At 36.8% G+C, this 22589-nt stretch overlaps 1 protein-coding gene across 1 annotated transcript; it reads right to left on the bottom strand.

Annotated features, from left to right (window-relative positions):
• Positions 1 to 4252: 4252 nt before the first annotated feature.
• On the bottom strand, positions 4253 to 14691 carry LOC129687876 (serine protease inhibitor Kazal-type 6-like). Its single transcript, XM_055622458.1, has 4 exons — positions 14669 to 14691; positions 13549 to 13603; positions 5243 to 5358; positions 4253 to 4298 (listed from the first exon to the last, which is right to left on the bottom strand). Exons 1-4 carry the CDS (start codon positions 14689 to 14691, stop codon positions 4253 to 4255), a joined length of 240 nt encoding a protein of 79 aa, XP_055478433.1.
• Positions 14692 to 22589: the final 7898 nt, after the last annotated feature.

Below are 22589 nucleotides of genomic sequence, written 5' to 3'. Positions count from 1 at the left end.
ATGGCATTAGCTATGTTTAACTTAGTGTGAGGCTGGGGTCTTTCATTTTCAGTACCAATACCAAATTATCACCACAGTCTACATAGACATTAGATCCTCAGTTTCTATCCATCTATAGACGCAAAAGAGAACCCTTTGATTCTCACAAAATTTTCTTCATCCTGGTAAGCCACTTTCTACTTTCTGTTTCCATTTTCTCAGCTTTTCCTAGGAATCCATTTGGATATTTCATCCAGTCCACATTTCATCTGTTTATCATGTGCTTTAAGTTAAATTACAAGCATTGGCGCCTATGCATATCATATTTAAGACCAAGAAATATTTACCTTCTTAACATAAAAACCATGAATATTAATAAATATATACATCCTGTAACCCAAATACTTACATTTTGATTGCTAATATTTGATTATCCTCTCCCTCTAAGAAATATAACTTCTCTCCTTCTGTTCTTTTATATATTTTCTTTACATCTTCAAATATAGTTTATAACTGGAAAGCAAATGTTATTTTGTCCACTTTCAGATACAGCCCATGAAATAAGCCTTAGGATATATGTTAGAATTAAGATACAGGTTAGCAAATTTTGTGAGGGAAGAAGGAAGCTGTAAAGAAGATGTGAAGAATGTTCCAGGAAGGAAAGTTCAGTGAATAATGGGAGTGCTCACCGTGAGGATAATAGAGAAGGAGCTGTCAGGGCTGCAGGGAAAGGTTCCAAATAAGAGACACACTTGATTTTGCTTAGAAACAACATTCCACAGAAGCACTGTGATTTTGTTGGCAATCCCAGTGTTTGCATGTTTGTGCTAGAAATAGCTACATTATTTTACTCAATAGAATTAAAGTAAGTAAAAAGGCATGATTCTCCAAATGAGAAGTTGTAGTTTAGCTTACAGGCATTGAGGACAAAATACTGGAGATAAAGAGTATGAAAATGGTATATAAAAAGAAGATTGATATTTTAAAAACTATTACATCATAAATAAAATAAAAAACTCCATAGAAATGTAGAAATTGTTATTCTGTAAATGATGACTGAATACAATAATCACAGTCATAGTATATTGCTTCTTGTTACATATAAAAAGCTACGTGAGCAATATTCTTTTTGTTTTAGCCTTCATCCATTTTTACTTTTTTGAATTTAATTTTACTTTATTAATTTCAGTTTATTCACTTTGCATCTGCCCTATAGCCCCCTCCTTCATCTTCTCCAAATCCCACTCTCCCTCCCTCTTCTCCATCTATGCCCCTCCCCTAGTCCGCTGATAGGGGATGTCCACCTCCACTTCCCTCCGAACCTAGTCTATCAGGTCTCATATGGACTGGCTTCATTGTCTTCCTCTGTGGACTGGTAAGGCTGCTCCCCCCTCAGGAGGAGGTGATTAAAGAGCCACCCACTGAGTTCATGTCAGAGACAGTCCCTGTTACCATTATTAGGGAACCCACTTGGACACTGAACTGCCATGGGCTACATCTGTCCAGGAGTTCTAGGTTATCTCCACGAGTAGTCCTTGGTTGGAGTATGAGTCTCAGAAAAGACCCCTGTGCCCAGACTTTTTGGATCTGTTGCTCTCCTTGTGGAGATCCTGTCCTCTCCAGATCTTACTGTCTCCACTTCTTTCATAAGATTCCCTGAATACTGCCCAAAGTTTGGCTATGAGTCCCAGCATCTGCCTCAATACCCTACGGGGTAGAGCCTTACAGAGGCCCTCTGTGATAGGCTCCTGTCCTGTTCCCTGTTTTCTTGCTCCTCCGATGTCCATCCTCTTTGCCTTTCTGAATGGGGATTGAGTATCTTAGCCAAAGTCCTCCTTCTTGAATAGCTTCTTTAAGTGTACAGATTTTAGTATGTTTATCCTATATTATATGTCTAATATCCACTTATGAGTGAGTATATACCCTGTGAGTCTTGCTGCTTTTGGGATACCTCACTCAGGATGATCTTTTCCAGTTCCCACCATTTGCCTGCAAATTTCATGATGTCCTTGTTTTTTTATTGCTGAGTAATATTCTATTGTGCAGATGTACCACAATTTCTGTATCCATTACTCCACTGAGGGGTATCTGGGCTGTTTCCAGCTTCCGGCTATTACAAATAAAGCTGCTACAAACATGGTTGAGCAAATGTCCTTGTTGTATAACTGAGGGTCTTTTGGTTATATGCCTAGGAGTGGTATAGCTGGAAGGTGGTAGTTTCATTTCGCAAGTTAACAAGATAAGTAAGCTAAAACCTAATCTAACCTACATCTTGATTAAATTTAGTCATTCATGTCTAAAATCTTAACAGCAAAAAAAGACAAATAACTTTATAATTTTATTTAAGAGTCATAATTTACATTGCGTTGCATTGATTGAAAGCCCACTCAATTGTATTTTATATAGTTATCTTTATTTTTTAAGGGGATACTTTTTAGACATGGAAACACATGCCTATGTGCTTTTTCTTGCATGACCTAAACAATTTCTTGGATCTTTATTTAGTCACTCATAATAGTCCAATCTCTCTAGATATACTTTGATCATATTCACAAGGGTAATATCTACATGCCCCAAGTATATTTGAGATCCTAATTGTACTTATGTGTGTACTTGTTTAGTGGTACTGGAGAGGAAATACGGGACCTTATGCATGCTAGGCTAGTGCTCTACCATTGAGGTAAATCTTCTGATCTAAGTCAGACATTTGATCTTAACATTTACAGTTACAAACATATCTTTAACATGAAGGTCAAAGTCAAAGGCTGAGCAATAACCATGCTTCAAAATTCGGGTTTATTATTCTCTGCCCGGGTCACCTGTTGTTTGCTTTTCAACAAAATCTTCCTTAGCTCCAGGGTATCAACTAGAACAAACTAAGCATTCTCAAACTCAAGGATTGTGACCTAGCTTCTTGCTTTGCTCTTATTCAAGATACTTGCTAGGGCAATTCTCTCATCAGCAGGTCTTGCTAGTAAGAGTGACTCTAGCCACCAAACAATATTGTCATTGAATATGAGTCCTCCCTAAGAATTTCACCCATATTAACAGATTCTACTTAATATTTTTTCCTGTAGCATATATCACATTCCATCTTACTATGTTGTTTTTATCATATTTATTACTTCTAATTTTTTCTACTTTATTTTTATTTTCCATCAATAAATGTAAATCTAATTTGTGATTGAAGAACTACTGGTTCTTCTTATTTATATTTACAGGTGTTATTGTAAGCATCTAGAACAGACTGAACATCCAGGAAAAGGTTTTAACAGAGTGAAAGTCATTGCATTCAAGTGAATCCTGATATGTGTTAAATGAGATTTTTCTTCTGTAAGGCATTATTTTAAAAATCATATTCTAGTGCAAAAAAGTATTGAAATGACTGGTTACCAAGACTTCATGCCAATTTCTGAGAACTAGATGAACTTCTACATGAAGATTTTGAGTTTTCATAGAATGGAGTAACTCTATGGACTACGACTGGCTTATTGAAAGGACTGTTGTAATTGTTAGTTTTTTTTTTTTAATTAAAATTGATTTTTTTGGCAAGTAACTAATTACTGTAGGTCATTGGATTCCTAACAATTTACACATTTTTCCCATTTTACAATGAAACTCTCTTTAAGAAAATTTTCACATATTTTTATCGAATAATCAGCATTCGTTAACTATTCACTGTTCAGTTTGAGCTTTTCTTTACTTCGGAATGCCTAGTGATGTTTTAAAAAAGCCAAATACTGTATGTATTTAAATATTACACAGTCCACACACACTATTTAAAGAGAGGTGAAAACCAGCTTCATACATAATATTTTGCTTTTATGTAAAATAACTTTCCTGAAATTAATAAGCACCAACATCCTTGATCTAATATTTAAATAACATACTATAGAATAACATTGATATAAGCTTTATTATTGTCATGCAAATTCCAAAAGCAGAAGAGAGTCACTTTTTTGCAGGCCTTCATTGTGGTGAATGGTGTATTTTGATGAGGAAAGGAAGATTTTGATTCAAATTAATGAATCACATTCATTATTCTTTGTTGTATAAGTTTTTATATTAATCTCAGACAAAACTGTAATCAATTCTGCAGATGTTGCTTTATTGAAAAGTCAAAGGAAATCAATGTATTGACTTACATAGCACCCACACACAGAAAAAGCTGTGTTTTATTTTTTATGAATTTATGGGATTTGCCAGAGAAGAGCAAAAAGCAGAAATCAAAAAAAGGAAACTAGGCAAGCTGGCACAAAACACCGGCTAAAATTCAGCATTTTCCATGATGTTTCAAGTTGATCTTTCCAGAACTTTTCCTACAAAAAAGACAAACATATACTTATTGGAATATCTTCAGTGTTTGACACAGCCCGGAGCAGCATTAAATATGGCACCGCCCATCTGCTCATTGGATTTTGTTGCTAACTATGCTGCTAATCAACAGAAGTTAATTGAATGCCCTCATCAACCTGTGTAGGGCATGAATCTTAAACCAGTCTCAGCTGTTAGTCCTTGGAGCTTTCACTATCCATTACTCATTGTCAAAGAAAGAAAAGTAGATGGGAGGAGAAATAATGCCAATAAACGATAATTCGTGGTTCTGTTCTGGCAGGAAAATGAACCAAACATTGAAGCATTTTGCTATTTATAGCAGGCTGCACATGAAGGTTTTATCAGGTACATGTCAATTCATTCATTTAAATCTCACCCTTCTCCTTGAACTTAGGCTGAGAGAAATTTGAAATGAATTGCACAGATATATATCACATATTAATCTGTTGCTTACATGTTGAAATCAATATTGACATCATAAACTATTTTTTAAATAAGAAAAAGTGGGGCTGGAAAGATGGCCCAGTGTTTAAGAACACTGACTGCTCTTAAGAGTCATGGGTTTGAGTCTCAGAACCCGTAGGGCAGTTTACAACCATCGGTAACTCCAGTTTCAGGTGGTCTGATACCCTCTTTTCGCCTCCCTTTGTTCCAGGTATGCTCATGGTGCACAGACATACATGCAGGCAAAACATTTATGCACAGAAAATAAAAGTGAATAAATATTTGAGTAATATAAAATGATAAAAGTGTGAGAATTATTAAAATTACATTGCTATATGGAAAATGTATTACAAAGAATTCCCCAAATGCATTATAATAGTTACAAAGTAGTTAAAATGTTTTGAAATAATTTGTTATGCAAGTTGGAGTCTGGCTTTTGAAGTTTATTCTCATGAGACACAGGTGCAGGGAGAACAAAACTTACGCCAAGGCCTTGCAGAAGGAACATTTATTCCCGTATGTCTGGCCATCAGAGCCACAGAGTGGGTCAGATTCCCGAGTGCAGAAGACCTTGGGGTCACGGAACTCGCCACAGTTGATCTACAATGGAAAAAGGGCATCATTAGTATCCTCTCTAATAAACTGATGATGTGGAGCAGGACCTTTATGTCGTGCACCCTGAAAGATGCTTACATAGGACATATTGTTTCACTGAGACATTTTATTAAGACACGGGAACTTGAGACACACATTATTGTACTTACAAGTAAATCAATGAGGTAAAATGCTTATCAGTAAAACTTTTTGTTCCAACATTAAATTGATCTAGTTGAGGGTACTTTTGGGTTATACATACCCATTCTTTTATCACATGTACTATGTTAATATACCCTAACAGTACTTCTGCATACTATCAAAATATGACTGCAGGGAAATTGCTAGACATTACATGAAGCTTGTTAGTCTTTCCTGGATGCAATACCATACATTTATTATATATTGAAAATAAAACTTTGTCTTCATATTAATTTACTCTAATAATCTTTTTGTAGAATTTGAACTTTGCTGACTGCTATAAGTAATGTATTAATGGTCCCCTAAGCTGCTGTGTTTAGAAGGATCCTGTGGCTTCATTCAGTCACATGAGAACATTTGTTATGTCCAATTAAGAACTGATATCACAGAAAAAAACATGGTAACATACCCTATTGCACTAATAAAATAATTAGTAGCAGTAAGATACTTTCTAATCTGAAAGTAATAGAATTGATACTTGGTGTACTTTTATTTCTAAGATATTAATAATATGAAATCCACTGAACAAAAAGCTTCCAAATATCAGCTAGCAGCAATGGAGTGTTATTTATATATGAACAAAGTCAGCTAGCATTAATCTCATTTTAGTTCCATTAGAGTAACATCCTTATGCTTTTCAGTGTCTCAAAAAAAGTTCATCACTTTCAAGGAGATCACTTCAGCTGAACCTAGTATCCCTGAGAGATATATTGAGTTCTCTTAGTCAGCAGGGAGAAGGGACAAGAGAATGTCTAAAATTGAGTTCCTTAGCCATACTTGAACACCTTACTTCTCAATTTTGGATCCAGAATTTCCAATAATCTACTACAGTTGAATAATAATACTCCTTATTGAAAGAATCAGTGTCAGTATCACTTCGTATCCTTGACCACACTATAATCAGGACACACAGTTTTCATTAATATAGCCTATCAGTTCTAATGTATAACATAAACGCTAAATTTGTATACCAAAATTGTATTAGAATTCCAGCTAACTGATGAGATTTAAATGTTATTATGACAAAACACAAGATGGTTATTGAGGTGAGGTAATAGGTATATTAACTTCACTAAAGTAACATTTTATTATATTTTCTCTATGTTGCCTTATAACGTTGTGTCATTAAATCTTTGCTTTTAATATGGGAGAGTAGTGAAATCTATGGGCCTTGGCAAGAGGTCATCTCTTGTTTAAGATGACAGACATCATTATATACTGACACACTTGTCTCAGTTTTGATTGGTAAAATGAAATAGCCATACAATTGTGTTTTTAAAACAAGCATGTACATCAAGTTTAAAGCACCTAAGAACATCAATTGCACTTTTTTGTTGTTGAAATTTGACATCTTATACTGTTCAGGTGAGGGACTGTGGTGTTGGCCTTCCTTTACGTGCCAAAATAAAACTTTCCTCTATATTTCTCCCATGTAAATAATCTTTAAAAAAAATTCAAATAGAGTTACATCCAGAACATCTGGAGAATATTATACACTCTAAACACATTTTTTTTCCTCAGAAATTTAAATCATTATCATACATGCTCACAGATATGTCCTTGAGACTCAAAAGAAGAATGTGAACTGCAGTGTTGTTTTTGGTCTTTCATTTATTCAGCAAATGCTCAAGGAGTAACAAAAGCATGGAAGGCACAGTGATGGATGCTGGTCAGACAAAGGAATTGCTTGCTTTCCATCCAGCACACCATTGCATCTTCTTTAGAGAGGAGAGAGAGGAGATGATGTAATTGCAGAACAGCGTGTGACAAATGCCACAGGAAAAAACTGCCAACTGTGTGCAAGCTGAGCAGAAGGCACCTGGATCTGTAATCTCAGACATTAAGGGAAATAAATAAGAAAGCCTCTTACTTGAAAGAGACGACGCCTTAACACACCTTTCTTTGGCAATCGGCCTTCTGATCTCGTGATCCAGCCTCTTTTGTCCTTTGGAAAGCAGATATAAAGACAGGCACTTGGGGAAAACATTCACTTTCAGTATCCTCATCCCCTCAACCCCTCCTCAGTCTCTCTTACTACCTTCCCTTGCCTATCGGAAAAAAAAATTAGGAAGGACTAAGGGTTTTAGTAAACAAATTCACACTAACTGACATGTGAACAAGCTGCCTCAGGTCAGCTAGCTCCCGTACTGCTAACAGTGGGACTCTTCAAGACCCCAGAAGTGAACTGAGAATCATGTTCTAGAACTTTCTTATTATTGGCTGTGTTATCTGTTCCTGTTCCTCACTTACTTCCATGAAGAAAGCATCCCTCAGCTACCTGCTCTGCCTGACTCCCAGGCTCTCAGGGCCTCAGAAACCGAATGTGACATAGGATTTGCATAGGCATCGTGGAATGTTTGATATGGTCCTGGACTAGACTTCAGGAATAAGTCTCCTCACTGCAGGTTTCTGCACCGCACAAAACGTAGTATTTTTATTAATTATTTGGGAATTTTGTACAGTGCACCCCAATCACACCCGCTTTTTATTCTCCCCAAGTCCACCATCCCACTCTTGTGCTCTCCCCAAAAGAGAACCAACCAATCAAACAGACAAAACAAAAAATGAAAGCAGAATAACCCAACAAATCCAATTCATGTCACTCATATACTCATTGGAACATGGTCAAATTTCCAGTGGCCCATTAAAGAAAATGCAGTCTTTGCTGTTTCCACTCAAACAACACGGTCTTTTCCATGTACTGGGTACTTTTCCAGTGGCCTTTCTAGCTCAGATGATCTGAGAAATAACAATGGCTTCTTTCATTGAAGGTTTTCTGTCTTCAGTTCTTCAGCTGGATGGAAACATGCTTCTCCTTGCCTCAACGCTTCTTTTATATCTAGAAAAGCCTCTGCATTAAACTGAAAAGACCAACCTGGGTGTTGCAGAGGTAAAAAAAAATGCCACTGTAGTTATATTGAAAAGCCCCGCCAAAACAAACAAACAAACAAACAAACAAACAAACAAACAAACAGAAAACCCTTCTATAAGGCACTGCAAGGGATAAAAGTAGGCCATAGCTCCTACCACATGAAGAAAAATATTAAGAATTATTGCTTGTGGACATCCAGTTAGACCAGCACCATTTGTTGAAGATGTTATATTTGTTCCATTGTATTCTTTTGGCTTCTTTGTCAAAAAAAGTATCTGTACGAGTGGGTTTATTTCTGGGTCTTCTATCTAAGTCCATAGATCCACCATTCTGTTTCTATGCTAGTACCATACAGTTTTTATTACTGTTGCTCTATAGTACAGCTTGAGATCAGGGAGGGAGATACCTCCAGATCTGTTATTATACAGGATTTTTTTTTTCCATTCTGGATTTTTTTTTTTTCCTCAGACGTACCCCGTAGACTCAGTCTCCATTTGGGTTCCCTAGTAAGGGGAGCAGAGGCTGTCTCTGGCATGAACTCAGTGGCAGGCTCTCTGACCACCTCTCTCTGGGGGGGGGGGGTGCAGCCTTGCCAGGCCACAGAGAAAGACAATGCAGCCAGTCCTGATGAGACCTGATAGTCTAGGGTAAGATAGAAGGGGAAGAAGACTTCCCCTATTAGTGGACTTGGGGAGGGTCATGGGAGGTGAAGAGGGAGGGAGGGTAGGATTAGGAGGAGATGAGGGAGGGGGCCACAGATGGGATACAAAATGAATAAGCCGTAATAAATAATAAATAAATTTTTTGAAAAGAATTTTAAAAAGAATTATTACTGGCATGGCTTTCATCTGCTTGAATTTCTTCCTTTTAATTTAGTTGTAGACTCTTGAGTGACATCCAAATGATGGGCTTCTTACTGGAAGTCAAAGCAGATCTAGATTGGGGGAGCTGGCAGGTTACCTTTTCCCCACTTAGATTCCATTCATGGAACATTTAGAGTCAGGAGAACTGAAATGCCCTCTGGATCTAAGAAAAATGCCTCAAAAGAGCTGAATCAATTTCCACGTGGAGGCATGTTTTCATAAACTCCAACCAGGTAGGTTCTATCCCTTCCCAGAATTTTTGAGTGATTGCTTTCCTATTTTAATAAGATTCATTTTTAGTATTGTTTGGATTGCTTTCCCATTCAACAGGAATTTTCATTTAATCTTCTTTGATATTCACGGCTTCTGTCAGGGTCTTAGGCAGCAAACCGAGTACTGGCCTCACCCCTTTTTGTTCTTCAAAAAATTGTTGTCTCCTAAAATTTTTCTAGAATGGCATGACATTTAAGGATCCAGATTAGTCATACTTATTAATAGGGACAATAGAAATATGTGCTTTTATTGAAATTTGAGCACATATGTTCATGAAGTCAACTAAAGACTCAGGATGATTAATATTTTAATCATTTTCCAGATCAGGCCAATGAAAACATGCATTCTCCCATGCAAAGCACAGGGACTTAAAGTAGAAAATGATATCATCTCCCACCCCTCGTGTTTAAAAAATTTCCCAGGAAATTCCTAATCCACCCTTTATCAAATCCAGTCTTCTTAACCCATCTCTGTCTAGACAAGGGGTTCTTAACCTGTGGGTTATAGGCCCTTTGGGGGTCAAAGGACCCTTTCACAGGGGTTGCTGAAGATCATTGGAAAACATGATAGTTCATAAAAGTAGCAAAATAATAGTTACGACGTAGCAAGGGAAATGGTTTTATGGGGACCACCATGAGAGGAATTGTATTGAAGGGTGGCAGCATTAGAAAGGCTGAGAACGAGTGCTCTAGCCTCCCCCTCCTCCCTCATTCATGTGCCTCTATTCTCTTGGCATGTGCTCTCAGATGCTTATGAGAATAGATGTACGGGTTAGTAATAAACGTTTTACTAGCTTCTTGTGATATATGCAACTACTGATCACCCAAAGATTTTTAAAACGTCCTAACTTGATAATAGGTCAGCTCCCTTCTTCTTCACTTTTTACCAGAGGATTGAGAAACCTGACATATGAAAATTAATTCATAGCTAAGAGTTATTTATTTCTGAAGCTTGTGCTCTTCTTCCCTCTTACCTAGCCTTGTATTCCAATTGTTCCATTTGAATGGAAGCGCCAATCCTCAAGGCCTCAGCCACCTCTCTTCCTGAAGCCGCCATTTTTCACTTTGAAATGTGCTCTTTTTTTCTTTCTTACTTAACTTCACTTTTTTGCTAATTCTAATTTATTACCTGTAAAAGTCTTTAATATTTCTGGTCTGGACCAATACCGTAAGTTCAGTTCTATGTAAGTGATTTTCTACTAGTATCAACCTTCGTACATTTGGAGAAAGGTTATTTTAAACTATTGTTTTTATCATTCTCTTTGCATAAGACAGGAAGACTGTGATTACCAAATCAAATTCATAAAAAAATAGCACTTCTCGAAGCCCTTTATCAAGACTGCATGGTGGCTCTCTACAGCTGATTACAACCAAATCAACACAGACTCAGCAGTCTTGGACCTTGATTCCACCCGCTTCCTGCTGCTGTTAGACTTAATCCACACTCTTTGCCAGGCTTCCAGGTCCCCTCTGTGGTTACACTGTGGATGCTGTCTAACACCTCCAAACTGCATTTCAATATTGGCGGTACATTAATTTTATGTAAAACCAAGGTACTTGGAAAGATACACAAACTTCAAACCCATCTTGGTAGTGGAACGTTGTTTTACAAATGTATTAAAATTAATCAGTTGTTACCTTAAAATATAATGCTTAGTTACCCCAAAAAGCTCTACAGAAGAACCAGCTGCTAAGGTTATACATTTGAATGACTCTTTAAGGATCTGCCACCCAAACTTTGAGCCTTGGAAAGTACAAAAGAATGGGAAAACAGAGAGCTTTCATTCTGTCAGGGGCCTAGGCTTGTCTGCTCAGGAATTTGTTACAATAACCAGGTTAGCCTTAAATTTAGATTATCCTCCTGCCTCAGCCTTCCCAGAGCCAAGCTTCTATTTATGTGTGTGACCAAACACACCCTGATACCTTGAAGAATGGTTGTAAATTAATGTGAAATTTGAAAAGGCCTATAATTAGGAGTGCAAACTATAATCTCCAGGAAGGTGTGTCATGAACAAAACTCCTGGCCTGGCCTGGGAAGAAGGACTTGGGCACTGGAATGTTGGAATACTGGAGGAAACCTGACTTCCCTTTGTCTTGGCTGGGTCTGACTTGAACTGGCATGTTCCTAACATCAGTCATTCCTTCGACCCGACTATCCCTCTGGCCAAGAAGAAGGAAGAGAAGGCCACTTGGGTGTGGTCTGGGAGAGCAAAACCTCCCTTGTACTTTATAATTTCTAAGCAGAAGCCTTGGCAGTGCAGGCTTGGTTCATAATTATTATTTAGAGCAGGAAGAGGTTTTGGGTAATACTGGACCTCAACCTTCCTCCTAAAGATGTGGAAACAGAGGTAACGAGACGAGAAAGAGCCAGCAAAGCACATGGCAAGCAACTGTGAATTAGATTTCATTCACATTGTCTGACTTCAACACCAGTCCATCCCCGTCTACCTTGGTTGCTGTCATTATTTTTAATTGCTAGATTTTGGTTTTTTATAGGTATCCTGTGTGAAGTTGTTTAAAATGCAAATTCAAACCCCTTAACAATTCAACTGTTGCTCAACATCTTCCATGAGGATCTGTGTATTTAGAAAACATGTCAGGTGACCCTAGAGCAAGCAGACTAATGTAAAAGAACAGGATAAATGGTAAATAATACATGACTGATATGAAACATAATTAAACTCTCAGAAATGAAAATCCCAAGGAAGGAAGTGACGTGTAGGGTCAAATGTCAAATCTTTTAGAATTATGTAGATTTATGTGCAATAGTTTATTATCTTTTTACTGTTTAATGTATGAAACACATTGAGTCTTAGATCCTTTTGGTTTGCTTCTAAATTCAGTGTAAGTTGCAGTATAACACTTATTTGAGTACATAATTTTAGGATATACACCTTCAAACACAAACACGTATGTATGTGTTGATTATACAAATACATACACCTGTGAACAAATTACAAGATACCACCAATTTTAAGATGCATCTTAAATTATGAGGTAGTAAAATTAATAAAATAAACTAAAGAATATAATGTATACACCAGAGCTGAAAAGCAGTTTTTTAAACTTCATTGAATGCCCAATGGAAATTTTGATGCCAAAAGTTCTTGGGCACTCTCAGACTTAAAAAGCTAGTAGCCAAATCAAGTTGAAATGTCCAACAGAATTAGCAGGACCAGCAGGGCAAATAGCACTTGTTTGTGGAAGTTTTCAGTAGTTAGATAAAAACAAAAGAGAGAGAGAGAGAGAGAATTCTGTCTAACAAACCTAAGAACAACAGCAAAACAAAACAGAACAAAAACAAACAAGCAACCAAAAAACAAATAAAACAAAAACAAAGCCCCAAGGCAAAACAAAACAAAGCAAAACCTTAATGAATGAAGTTTGTGCCCAAGCTGATTTTAACCCCACCCTGCATTGCATTTGGATGTTGCAGACTGTGCGTGCTGCATACACAAAACTAGGTTTATTTCTTATTTTTGTAAAAACGAACAAAAACCAAAGATCTCCCTTGTAGCTCTATCAGAGTGGATTACGTATCAGTAACTAATTCACACATAATGTTTACAATTTTCCAAATGATTTTTGCCTTGTTTGTGAAACTCAGTAATAATTGCAGTTCTGTAGAGTGAATATTAGTGCTTAGCTTAAAAGCTGTTGCATTTTCGGCCTTGAGAACTGAGTAACTTTTTTTCTCAGTGGTCTGGTTAAAGTCCAGACATAAACTTAGTTTCATACCCAGCTTATATTTGTATATAATCACAGCACTCAGACAATGTATAAAAATGTAGGTTTAAGCACCTTCAAATTTAAAATTTTTTGAGATGAGAAACTATATTTTGAAATCTTATTGTTTCATCTGATTTCTTGATTTGGCCTTTCTGTTCACGTTCCCCTTCTTTCATTGCATTGACAAACCTCGTTTTATTCAGGGAATAGCAGCTATACACTGCCTAGTTCAAAAAAATAGAGACAGATAGGTACTAACCTGTCCTCCTTGACTGAAGGCACCTGAAAAAGAAAAAAAGCACAAATTCGAAACTCTGTAATTTCTGAAAGTGCAAAAAGTGAGACTTTTCAAATTTGGCAGAATTGTGTATAACTATTCCCAGCTGTTGGCCATGTCATAAAGCCTCAGTGTGTCTTATTTTCCTGTCTGCTCAGTTCTTAGGGAGCAGAGGACCACGATGGGATACTCTTGTTGGGAATTAGAGTTACGTGAAAGATGGAGGATTACGATCCAGAGATTCATGTCACAGCTTTGACTCATTTTTGTTCACTCTGAGATTGACCCTATCATCCATGGCCCTAATTCATGAAGGTGAATTGGAAACACTCCTCTAACCAGCATCCCAAGCGCAGCCCTTGCCTTTTCTGTCAAAAGCATGTGTCGTGGACAGTGGGGGACGTTTGATGTTTATCGAACTCAGGATTGCTCTTCTGTCCTTTCTACCAAATCACAGTTTTAAAGATGGGACCCAATTATATGTTCTTAAAGACCTATCCATCCTCTTTCCAATGACCCACTTTCTGTGCCTTCTCCACTTCTCTAAATTCCCGAAGATGGGTCTCTACGTAGTCTTACTTCTCATCCTCTTCTTCCTTCTTACATATTAACATTTGTGGTTTTAGATATGCAGCCCTTTCTGTGCAGCTGTGAATGCACCAACAGCTTTTGGGCATGTAAGCCCAAGGCTTCCTCAGGGAGGAGGTATAGACTGAAGCTTCGTCCAGCATGGGGCCAGCACTCAGGAATGATTGCCAGCATGCTTCCAAGTGCGATGTATTAGTGGATGTAGGGAAAGCCACAGCTTTTGAATTTTATAGGGGCCTCATCGTCTCTTCCAGAAGCTGCTCCAGCAGCGCTGATTCATCACTGGCAGAGTAGGTGATTATTAAGAGTTCAGAGGCTTCTGCTACCTCCTGTGAAAGTCACAAATTATGAAACCAGACATTCTGGGGAGTCCGTATTTTTGTAAATCCTATCAGTGATTTTTTTTAATGTTCTTAGAAATGAAATTATTTCAATTTTCAGTCGTTTCACTTTGAAAAAAAACAACTGTGCTTGGAAGATAGAGGATTTGCCCACTGTTTCATATTTAGGAAACAGCCAGGCAGAAGCTAATTTCATATTGGCAATACATAAAGAAAAATATTCTTTGTTATTTTTAATTATGACATTACATAAGACATTTATTGAACATTTATTGTGACCCGTCTACTATGTTGAGCTGTTTATATGCATTTTCTGACCTAAGTCCCCATATAGGAGTGCTTATTCTCTATTTTGACTTAACACAAGGAAAAGAAAATTCGGAAAGATCACAGAGTTGAATGATGGCAATGCTAAGACTTAAATTCATTTTCTCAGTTTTAGCATTGACTTCCTTGAGCTTGATATTACCATGAATGAAGGCTGATGTGTTTATGAAGCATCCCTGCTCTGGAGAGCTCAGTCAACCAGATCTTGTTAGAGTAAATCCAACTTTACCAGGAAAAGCTACAAAGTGTAACAACTGACTTCAGGGACTGAGTCTTAACATAGGTCTAACTTTCTGCTATCTCAGGAGAATGTTTAGAATAGTTCAGTTTTAACCGTCAAACTTAGTTGATAATATTACAGGAATCTTTCATCTAATTTTAATATGTATTTTACAAGTATTTTTTTCGGTAAATATGACTAAGTACAGCGAGCTTCTACTTAACCTCATAGAGGTTTGTTTTTTTTTTTTTCAAAGTCTTCCATGACTTAAAAACCCTGAAAACAAAGTTTGTCCTCTACTGTCCCAGAAAAAGACACATTCCCCATGGAAGCACCATCATATTCCAAGCTTATTTTCATATACACAGGAAAAGGTATCTAAAAAGACAGAAATTTCTTTAGTTGATGCAGGATTTCAGTGGGAACTTTGCCATGGGTCTATTTTCCTCAAAGGACACACTGTCCACTAACCAATAGACCAAAATGAGACAATAAATAAAAAAGGCTGTGTTTATCAGTGGTGCCTTTGGCCTGGAAATGGAGTCTTTTCATCTCTAGATAAATATTACCTTACAATGTGACTTTGAACTCTCAGTTGACAAAATGCATGTCTATTGTTCATTTAGAGCAAGTGGTCCAAGATATTGCCCATTTGAAGAACAATTTACTTGTCTTGCTTCATATGTTTCTTCATTTTAAGACTATTTACCTTCTTTTCAAAGCTCCACATTGAGTTTCTATTCCCCTTTCTGTTTCAATTTCAATTACTTGAGTCTCTCTGAAATAATAAAAAAGGATGGGAAAGTTTTTTTTTTTTTTCCTGAAAAGCCAAGATTACTTTTATGGCCAATTATTTGTCTTCTACACCTGTTCTTACAACTAAGCATCATTTGTGATGTCTTTAAGACCTCAATACAAATTTTAAATTCCACCGACCTATCATAAGTAAGTTAGTAATTTCCTTCTCTTGTGTGACAGTTTCCTATGTGAAGAACAGGACTACAAACCCCTTACAAAGAATCAGCAATGATCTGTAGCAGCTCTTGGTCCAAGCCTAGAGCAGAGCACATGCTCGGTGAGTGACATTCTCATCATTCTTACCAGCATCGCCGTCATCATCACCCACATTACCAACACCGTTACTGTCACCACTATTAGGATGTTCTTTCCTCACTTCTCGTTCACACAAAAATCATTTGAATTTTGAAATGTGAGGAAGATCCATTCCTCTTCTTTTGGGTTTGATGTAACTATGGGATGCTAATTGTAAGGAAAAACTCACCTGAGAAAAAGCAGAGAAGAGCCAGAGAGAGGAGCAGAAAGACACCTGCTATTTTCATGGTGCCAGTTAGCTCACTCAGGTCAAGGCTGCTTTGCTCAGCTTAGGTTCTCTGTCAAGACACTTCCCAGAAGCCCAAGAATACACACTCACATGCACACACATATATATAGAGAGAGACAGCATGAAGCGAGCTGGGATCCCCACCTTCTTTATAAACGTCTCCTTCTAAAACCATATGCAGCCCTATACACTTGGGGCATTTATGAGGATGTCACCAGCTTAAAGAAATGCCTCATGTGCCCCATCAATCTTAAGAATGAAAACAATTATGTGAGTCGCACCTTAGACCTTATTAATAGAGGATGTTATTTTCTTCTAGTAACCTGCATTTTCCTAGCAACCAATGCACCCCTGCTTTTTCCCTCTAAGGCGCCACTGCATTAAAGGGATGAGTCATCGCTGGAGTTCCACTTCCAAATGTATCTCTCAGAGAGGATTTACGTGGCTGTGGCCAGATGAGTAAGCACAGGAAAATAGAATTCCTGGGTGTGACTTGAATTTTCCAGCAGTCAAGATGTACCTAAAGGAGACAGGCATTCTTCATTGCCACCAGAACTTCATCAGAATGAACATTTCAGGGCAGAAATAAGTTCCCTAGTTTAAAAATCACTATTGCAGTCAAATGACAGTGAATCCTAATTTTTTTTAACAAAACTTGAAATTTTATTTTTCATTCTTTTTTTAAATTTTTTATTTAACTTTTATTAATTACACTTTATTCATTTTGTATCCCCCATAATTCCCTCCCTCCTCCCCTCCCAATCCCATCCTCCCTCACCTTTCTGCATGTATGCCCCTCCCCAAGTCCACTGATAGGGAAGGTCCTCCTCTCCTTCTTTCTGATCTTAGTCTATCAGTTCTCATCAGAAGTGGCTGCATTGTCATCTTCTGTGGCCTCTAAAAACAAGCCAATGCATTATTATTATTATTGTTTTGTTTAAAAAATGAAAAGTTACTGAATTGGACATTTGAAATATAGGATGTTGAATGTTTTCTTAATTCTACAAGCTAAAAAACAAAGCTATACTAGATATGCTAAGTTTCAAATCTGGGACTATATCTTTGTTTAAGTTAAATGAACCTAGTAAGTATCAAGGGGCCCTTGAGAGCAAGACACATCAAAGGGTAAGGTTTCACAACTCTTTATAGAGAACAGAAATAAGAACCAAGAAAAAGTTATAGTCAGAGCAGGAAACTCTACCTTGAAGCATAATGTGCTACTTAAAATATGCTGAAGTAAACTATAGAAAGTTAAAATATAGAAAAATTGTGTAAAATGTGCCCAGTCAAAACATAAGGAATTAGTGCAATCATGTCATAAGTAAGTCATGTTATACGACAAATAATTTTCTAGTCTGTCATTTAAAACACTTCTCACTTATCTCAATACATTTGAATTCTTTTTGGAAATCACTTGAAATGTTAATTTGATTTACTTCAAGAATTGGAATGAATTTATGTCTTTCAAAGTGATTGAAGGGCTCTCTTCGATTTGAAAATCAGAATGTCATCATTTTGATCAAAAGGAGTCACAATTGTAACAAAACTATTTTCATAGCTTTTTGAAAATTATAAAAGAATAACAATTGGGATGGAATAACTATTTTTGGCACATGAACGTTACCTTATATAAATTTTGACCTAAGTTAATCTATTCGTGTTTCATCAGAAATGAAAGAAAGCTGAATTATTCTTATTTTTGAGTCAGGGTCTCACTGTGTAGTACTGGCTGGCCGGGAATTCACTGTGTCGACCATGCTGCCGCAAACTTGTAGAAGGCCAACTGCTTCTGTCTCTTGAGTGTTAGGATTAAAGAGCATGTGTGGCCAGATTATTGTAAATTTTATTTTCTCAGTTTTCCACTCAACACAACCACACAGTGCTTTTATGCTTATAACTCTAGGATATGAAATGAAAACATAAGCTTCGCTTCGAGATTGGCCTGCAATGTGCCTTCCTCTTCTGCCAGCTACTAAATGATTTGAGAAGGATTCATTAAATTTTCTGAGTCTCCATATTTCTTTGAAGAACTATATTGGTATATAAAAGACACGTCTCAAATTCATGACCTACCTGCCTCACCCTCCAGAGTGCTAGGAACCAAAGTGTGCATAATAACACTTAACCATACTCTCAATAACAGTGGGTTTCTGAGTCACATTTATGTGTCTTAGGCTTCTTAATTGGCTTGAATCACAAATGCTTGTAAGAGTTTTTGTTTTTCTCTATTTCTCATTTAGTCTCTCAATTTCTTTAGACTTGATCACAAGAAGTGATATTTCCTGGCTTTGTATGAATTATCTATAAATATAACATCTTCTTTATCATAAATGTCACTTCCAAAATATTTTAAAATGCACGTTTCATGAACTTATCTTCAAAATTCCATTATTGGTATTAATATTCATTTTTTTCTGGCATAGAAATAAGATTCTCACCTTTGAGAAATAGAATGAAGCATGTTTGGCATCTGTGTTTTTAATGGATTACCTAAGTCACTGTGATCATACTTCCCAAGCATATTATCCTATGTCTTAGACTGTGTACCTTTCCCAAAATAAATGGCTAATTTCCCTTTTTGTTGTTTTGTTTTGTTTTGTGAGAGAGTATTTCTCTGTGTAGCTCTGGCTGTCCTGGGCCTGCTTTGTAGAACAGGCTGACCTCAAACTCACAGGTATCTGCCTGCCTCTCTCTTCTGAGTACTAGGATTACAGGTGTGAGCCACCATTCCTCAGTATATACCCCAAAGATTCTGTTATTCTATTTAAAATAACCAGAAAATAAAAACAGTTTAGATGTCCATGAAAAGATGAGTAGATAATAAAAATTTTGTACATTTACATAATAGAATATTAGTCAGCTGTTAAGGAAAACAAAATCATGAAATTTACAGGTGAATGGATAGAGCTGGAAAGAGTCATTCTGAATGAGGTAACTCCAACTCAGATACACATGTGTATGTTTTCTCTCATTTGTGGATGTTAGCCTTGAATATTTAGATATTTGTGTTTCATTTGGAATACCCACAGAGGTTAGGAAACTAATAAGAGGCCATAATGGCAATATTCAAGGGAAGGAAGATAGAAAACAGTGATATAAAGTGGTAAGGGGGCATAATGGAACAGGAAGTGTTAAGTGGGTGGGAGACGAGAGAGCAGAGTGCTGGAGAGAAAATAGAGAAGGATAACTAACACTAAAAGCCTTCTGAAAAAGTCATATGAAAAAACTTCTATGCAGAAACTTCCTAATCTATAAACCCAACACATATATAAAAGAAATCAATCTGGAGTTCCTCTAAGAAAGAGAAACATACAACTAAACACCCCAGGCTCACAGATTAGAAAGCTCAGTTATAATAATGGGCACTGTCTATTGGAGTGATTGGCCAGTGAGGTCCCATAGATCCCCAGATATCGTAGGCTGTTGCCATTGTTCTTGGTTACTCTCCAGAACTGATGGTAAGGCCCTATTGCTGAACATACCACATGAGTCACTGAACGTGGTTTCATTGTTTCTGGCTAGCTTTCATAGGGCCAGAACTGCTAGTCACACTTACAGAGGAGAAAAGTAATCATCACTCTGATCCCGTGAGCTGCCCTGACAATGCAATAATGACTGTTGGCAAGATCCACCCACTGACACAACAATGGCATGAACGTCAAGAGAATTAAACACAGACCCTCTTCACAAGACAGAACCCATACCTGGCACCATTATAGGGGCCAAGATACCATTGTTTCATAGATCATATGTCTTGTATTAAACCAATCGCCTATAATATTCTTTATTTTAATCAGTATGTGCCTAAACTCTACATACTAAACAAACAGAAGTCCGTATTACATTACTTTTCTTAGAACGTCTATTTCCACAGGCAAATATTCTAAGATTGTATCATGAAACCGTACATCTCCTCAATATAAATTATTTTGCATACAAAATTGTTTTAAATGGTTTCAAAATAGTGGTGATGAATACTCTTAAACCCAGCACTTAGGAGGCAGAAGCAAGCAGATCTCTTGCTGAGTCTGAGGCCAAATTGTTTTATATACCATGTTCCAAGACAGCCAAGGCCACAGAATAAGACCTGTTTTAAAAATTATAGACCATAACTTTAAAAAATCAATTTAAAAAGCTAGAAATAAAACATAAGTATTCCTGAAAGTACTGGGGTCTTTAACTGCAATAGCGGAGTCAGCTAGACGTGAGAGGAAGCTGCCTCACCTAAATCTGCCTTTTTTCCATATGCTTGTCTTGTTCCGAAAGTGACACCCCCTCCTCAAGTTTCACTGTTTCTCATATGTGAATATGTAGGCAACCAAAGTCAAAACAATGATAATTCTCTCTCCGTCTGATTCATATAACTTGTAGCATTCATTCCCTCTCTTCCTCTATCTTTCCTTCTGTCCTATTTCCCAAGATCATGGTAGTGTGGTGTTAGGAATGAAAACTAGCATCTTGTGTACATCAGCCAAGCACTTTTAACCCTGAACTGCATCTTCCACCTGTTTAGAATTTGTATTTTGCTTCATTGTTATTATTATCATTTTGCTTTACTGTGGATTGAACCCATGGCTGGAGCAGGCTAACCATACGCTCTACCTCCATACTTAACCTCCCAGCATTTACTTACTTACATACTTACTCACTTATTTTGACATGTTAGCTTTTGAAGCCAGGACTTGCACGTGCTATCCAGACACCCTATTTCTGAGCTACAACTTTAGTTTTAGAAGTTTAATTTTATATATGTTGTTCTATAGCAAAGAATCCTTAATTTTTTATTTTTAAATTCAAGTATTTCATTTTGGTATTAGCTCACAATATATAAAAATGTTTTGTTAGTATAGACCTAGGAATATAAACAAAGGATTTCATGACCCTTACATATATTTAAAAACAAAACAGTCCAAAGTAAATTTTTTTTAAGTGAGGTAACTATGCTGGTAGACCTGTATAACATAATAGTTACATAATGGGCTTGACCTTCTGCAAGGAGTTAGGTAAGGATACCCACGATATAATTGTGAATGAATAAAGGTAGGTGACTATGGTAACTGATAGAAACACTGGGCGAATACTCTATTCATTACTGAAATAATGGATTAAACCCAAAGAACAAAGTTCTGAGGCAAGCAAATATTTTGTAATATACCTTAATGAAGAAAGAAGGCAGGCTTTAAAATTTAAGGACTTCTCTCTATCTCCTTTTCTCCTTTTATGGCCTATTTTATCGACTTACATGCTTAGGTTTTAAGTAAGGTTTTTTTTTTTTTCCTTCATTTTGGGCAGACTAAGTACACCTAGGCCCTTTAGACTTGACATAAAATCCTACTTTTGAAGTTTTCATAAAGTTTATCAGTGAAATTATTGAAGAAAGTAAAGGCATTGGCACCCACAAAGATATAAAAATAGTCTAGGTGGATTTCTGGAAGTGCACACAAGAGATTTGAAAATAGGATCTCACATATATATTTACACAACCATGCTCATGAGAGATTTAGTCACAATAGCTAAAGCCTAGGAACCCAAGAGTCCTTCAGTGGTTTAATGGGTAAGCAAGTTGTATTGCATATACCTTTCTCCACCCCCCACATACCCACAAAGGACACAAAAAGGTACAATATAATTCCACTTTTTTGAGTATATATAATACTCAAAAAGCATTTTCACAGAAAATATAAAAGTAATTTGCAGGCCTTGAAGAAAGAATAATGTGGCTTACTGTTTGTTGGGTGTAGAATTTCAACTGTGGAATATGGATGTTTACCGAAGAAAGGTCATGGCAATGGCTACCCACACTACAAATATCTGTAATGACAATGAACTCTTAAACTATAGACTTAAAATGGTTAAGATGGTATATTACATGTTACAAATATTTTTGTACAGTTTCCATTTTGTGAGGTAGAGGTAAAGGATGTGACTGGTTTCATTGTCGTGACCGTTCACGTCATCCCTGGGATTTACGGAAGTAAGGACTGAATAACTCTGATGCTGTTTACTGACCACCTCAGGCATGGTAGCTTTATCTACAAAATAAGAATCTAATGATCTTGACAGCAAATTATGATTCTATATTATTTTTCTTTTAAATTCTATCAATTTACCAAGATGAGTTTATGACCATCAATGTCGTTGAAGCAGACACGCAGTCATTTAGTATGTATTCATTTGTTAATCTTTTGATAACTATGCCTAAAAC

This window comes from Psammomys obesus, unplaced genomic scaffold (assembly GCF_907164565.1).
Source record: "Psammomys obesus unplaced genomic scaffold, mPsaObe1.curated_primary_1811, whole genome shotgun sequence".
In the NCBI taxonomy this organism is placed as follows: domain Eukaryota; kingdom Metazoa; phylum Chordata; class Mammalia; order Rodentia; family Muridae; genus Psammomys; species Psammomys obesus.
This window is presented reverse-complemented; position numbering and strand designations above follow the sequence as displayed.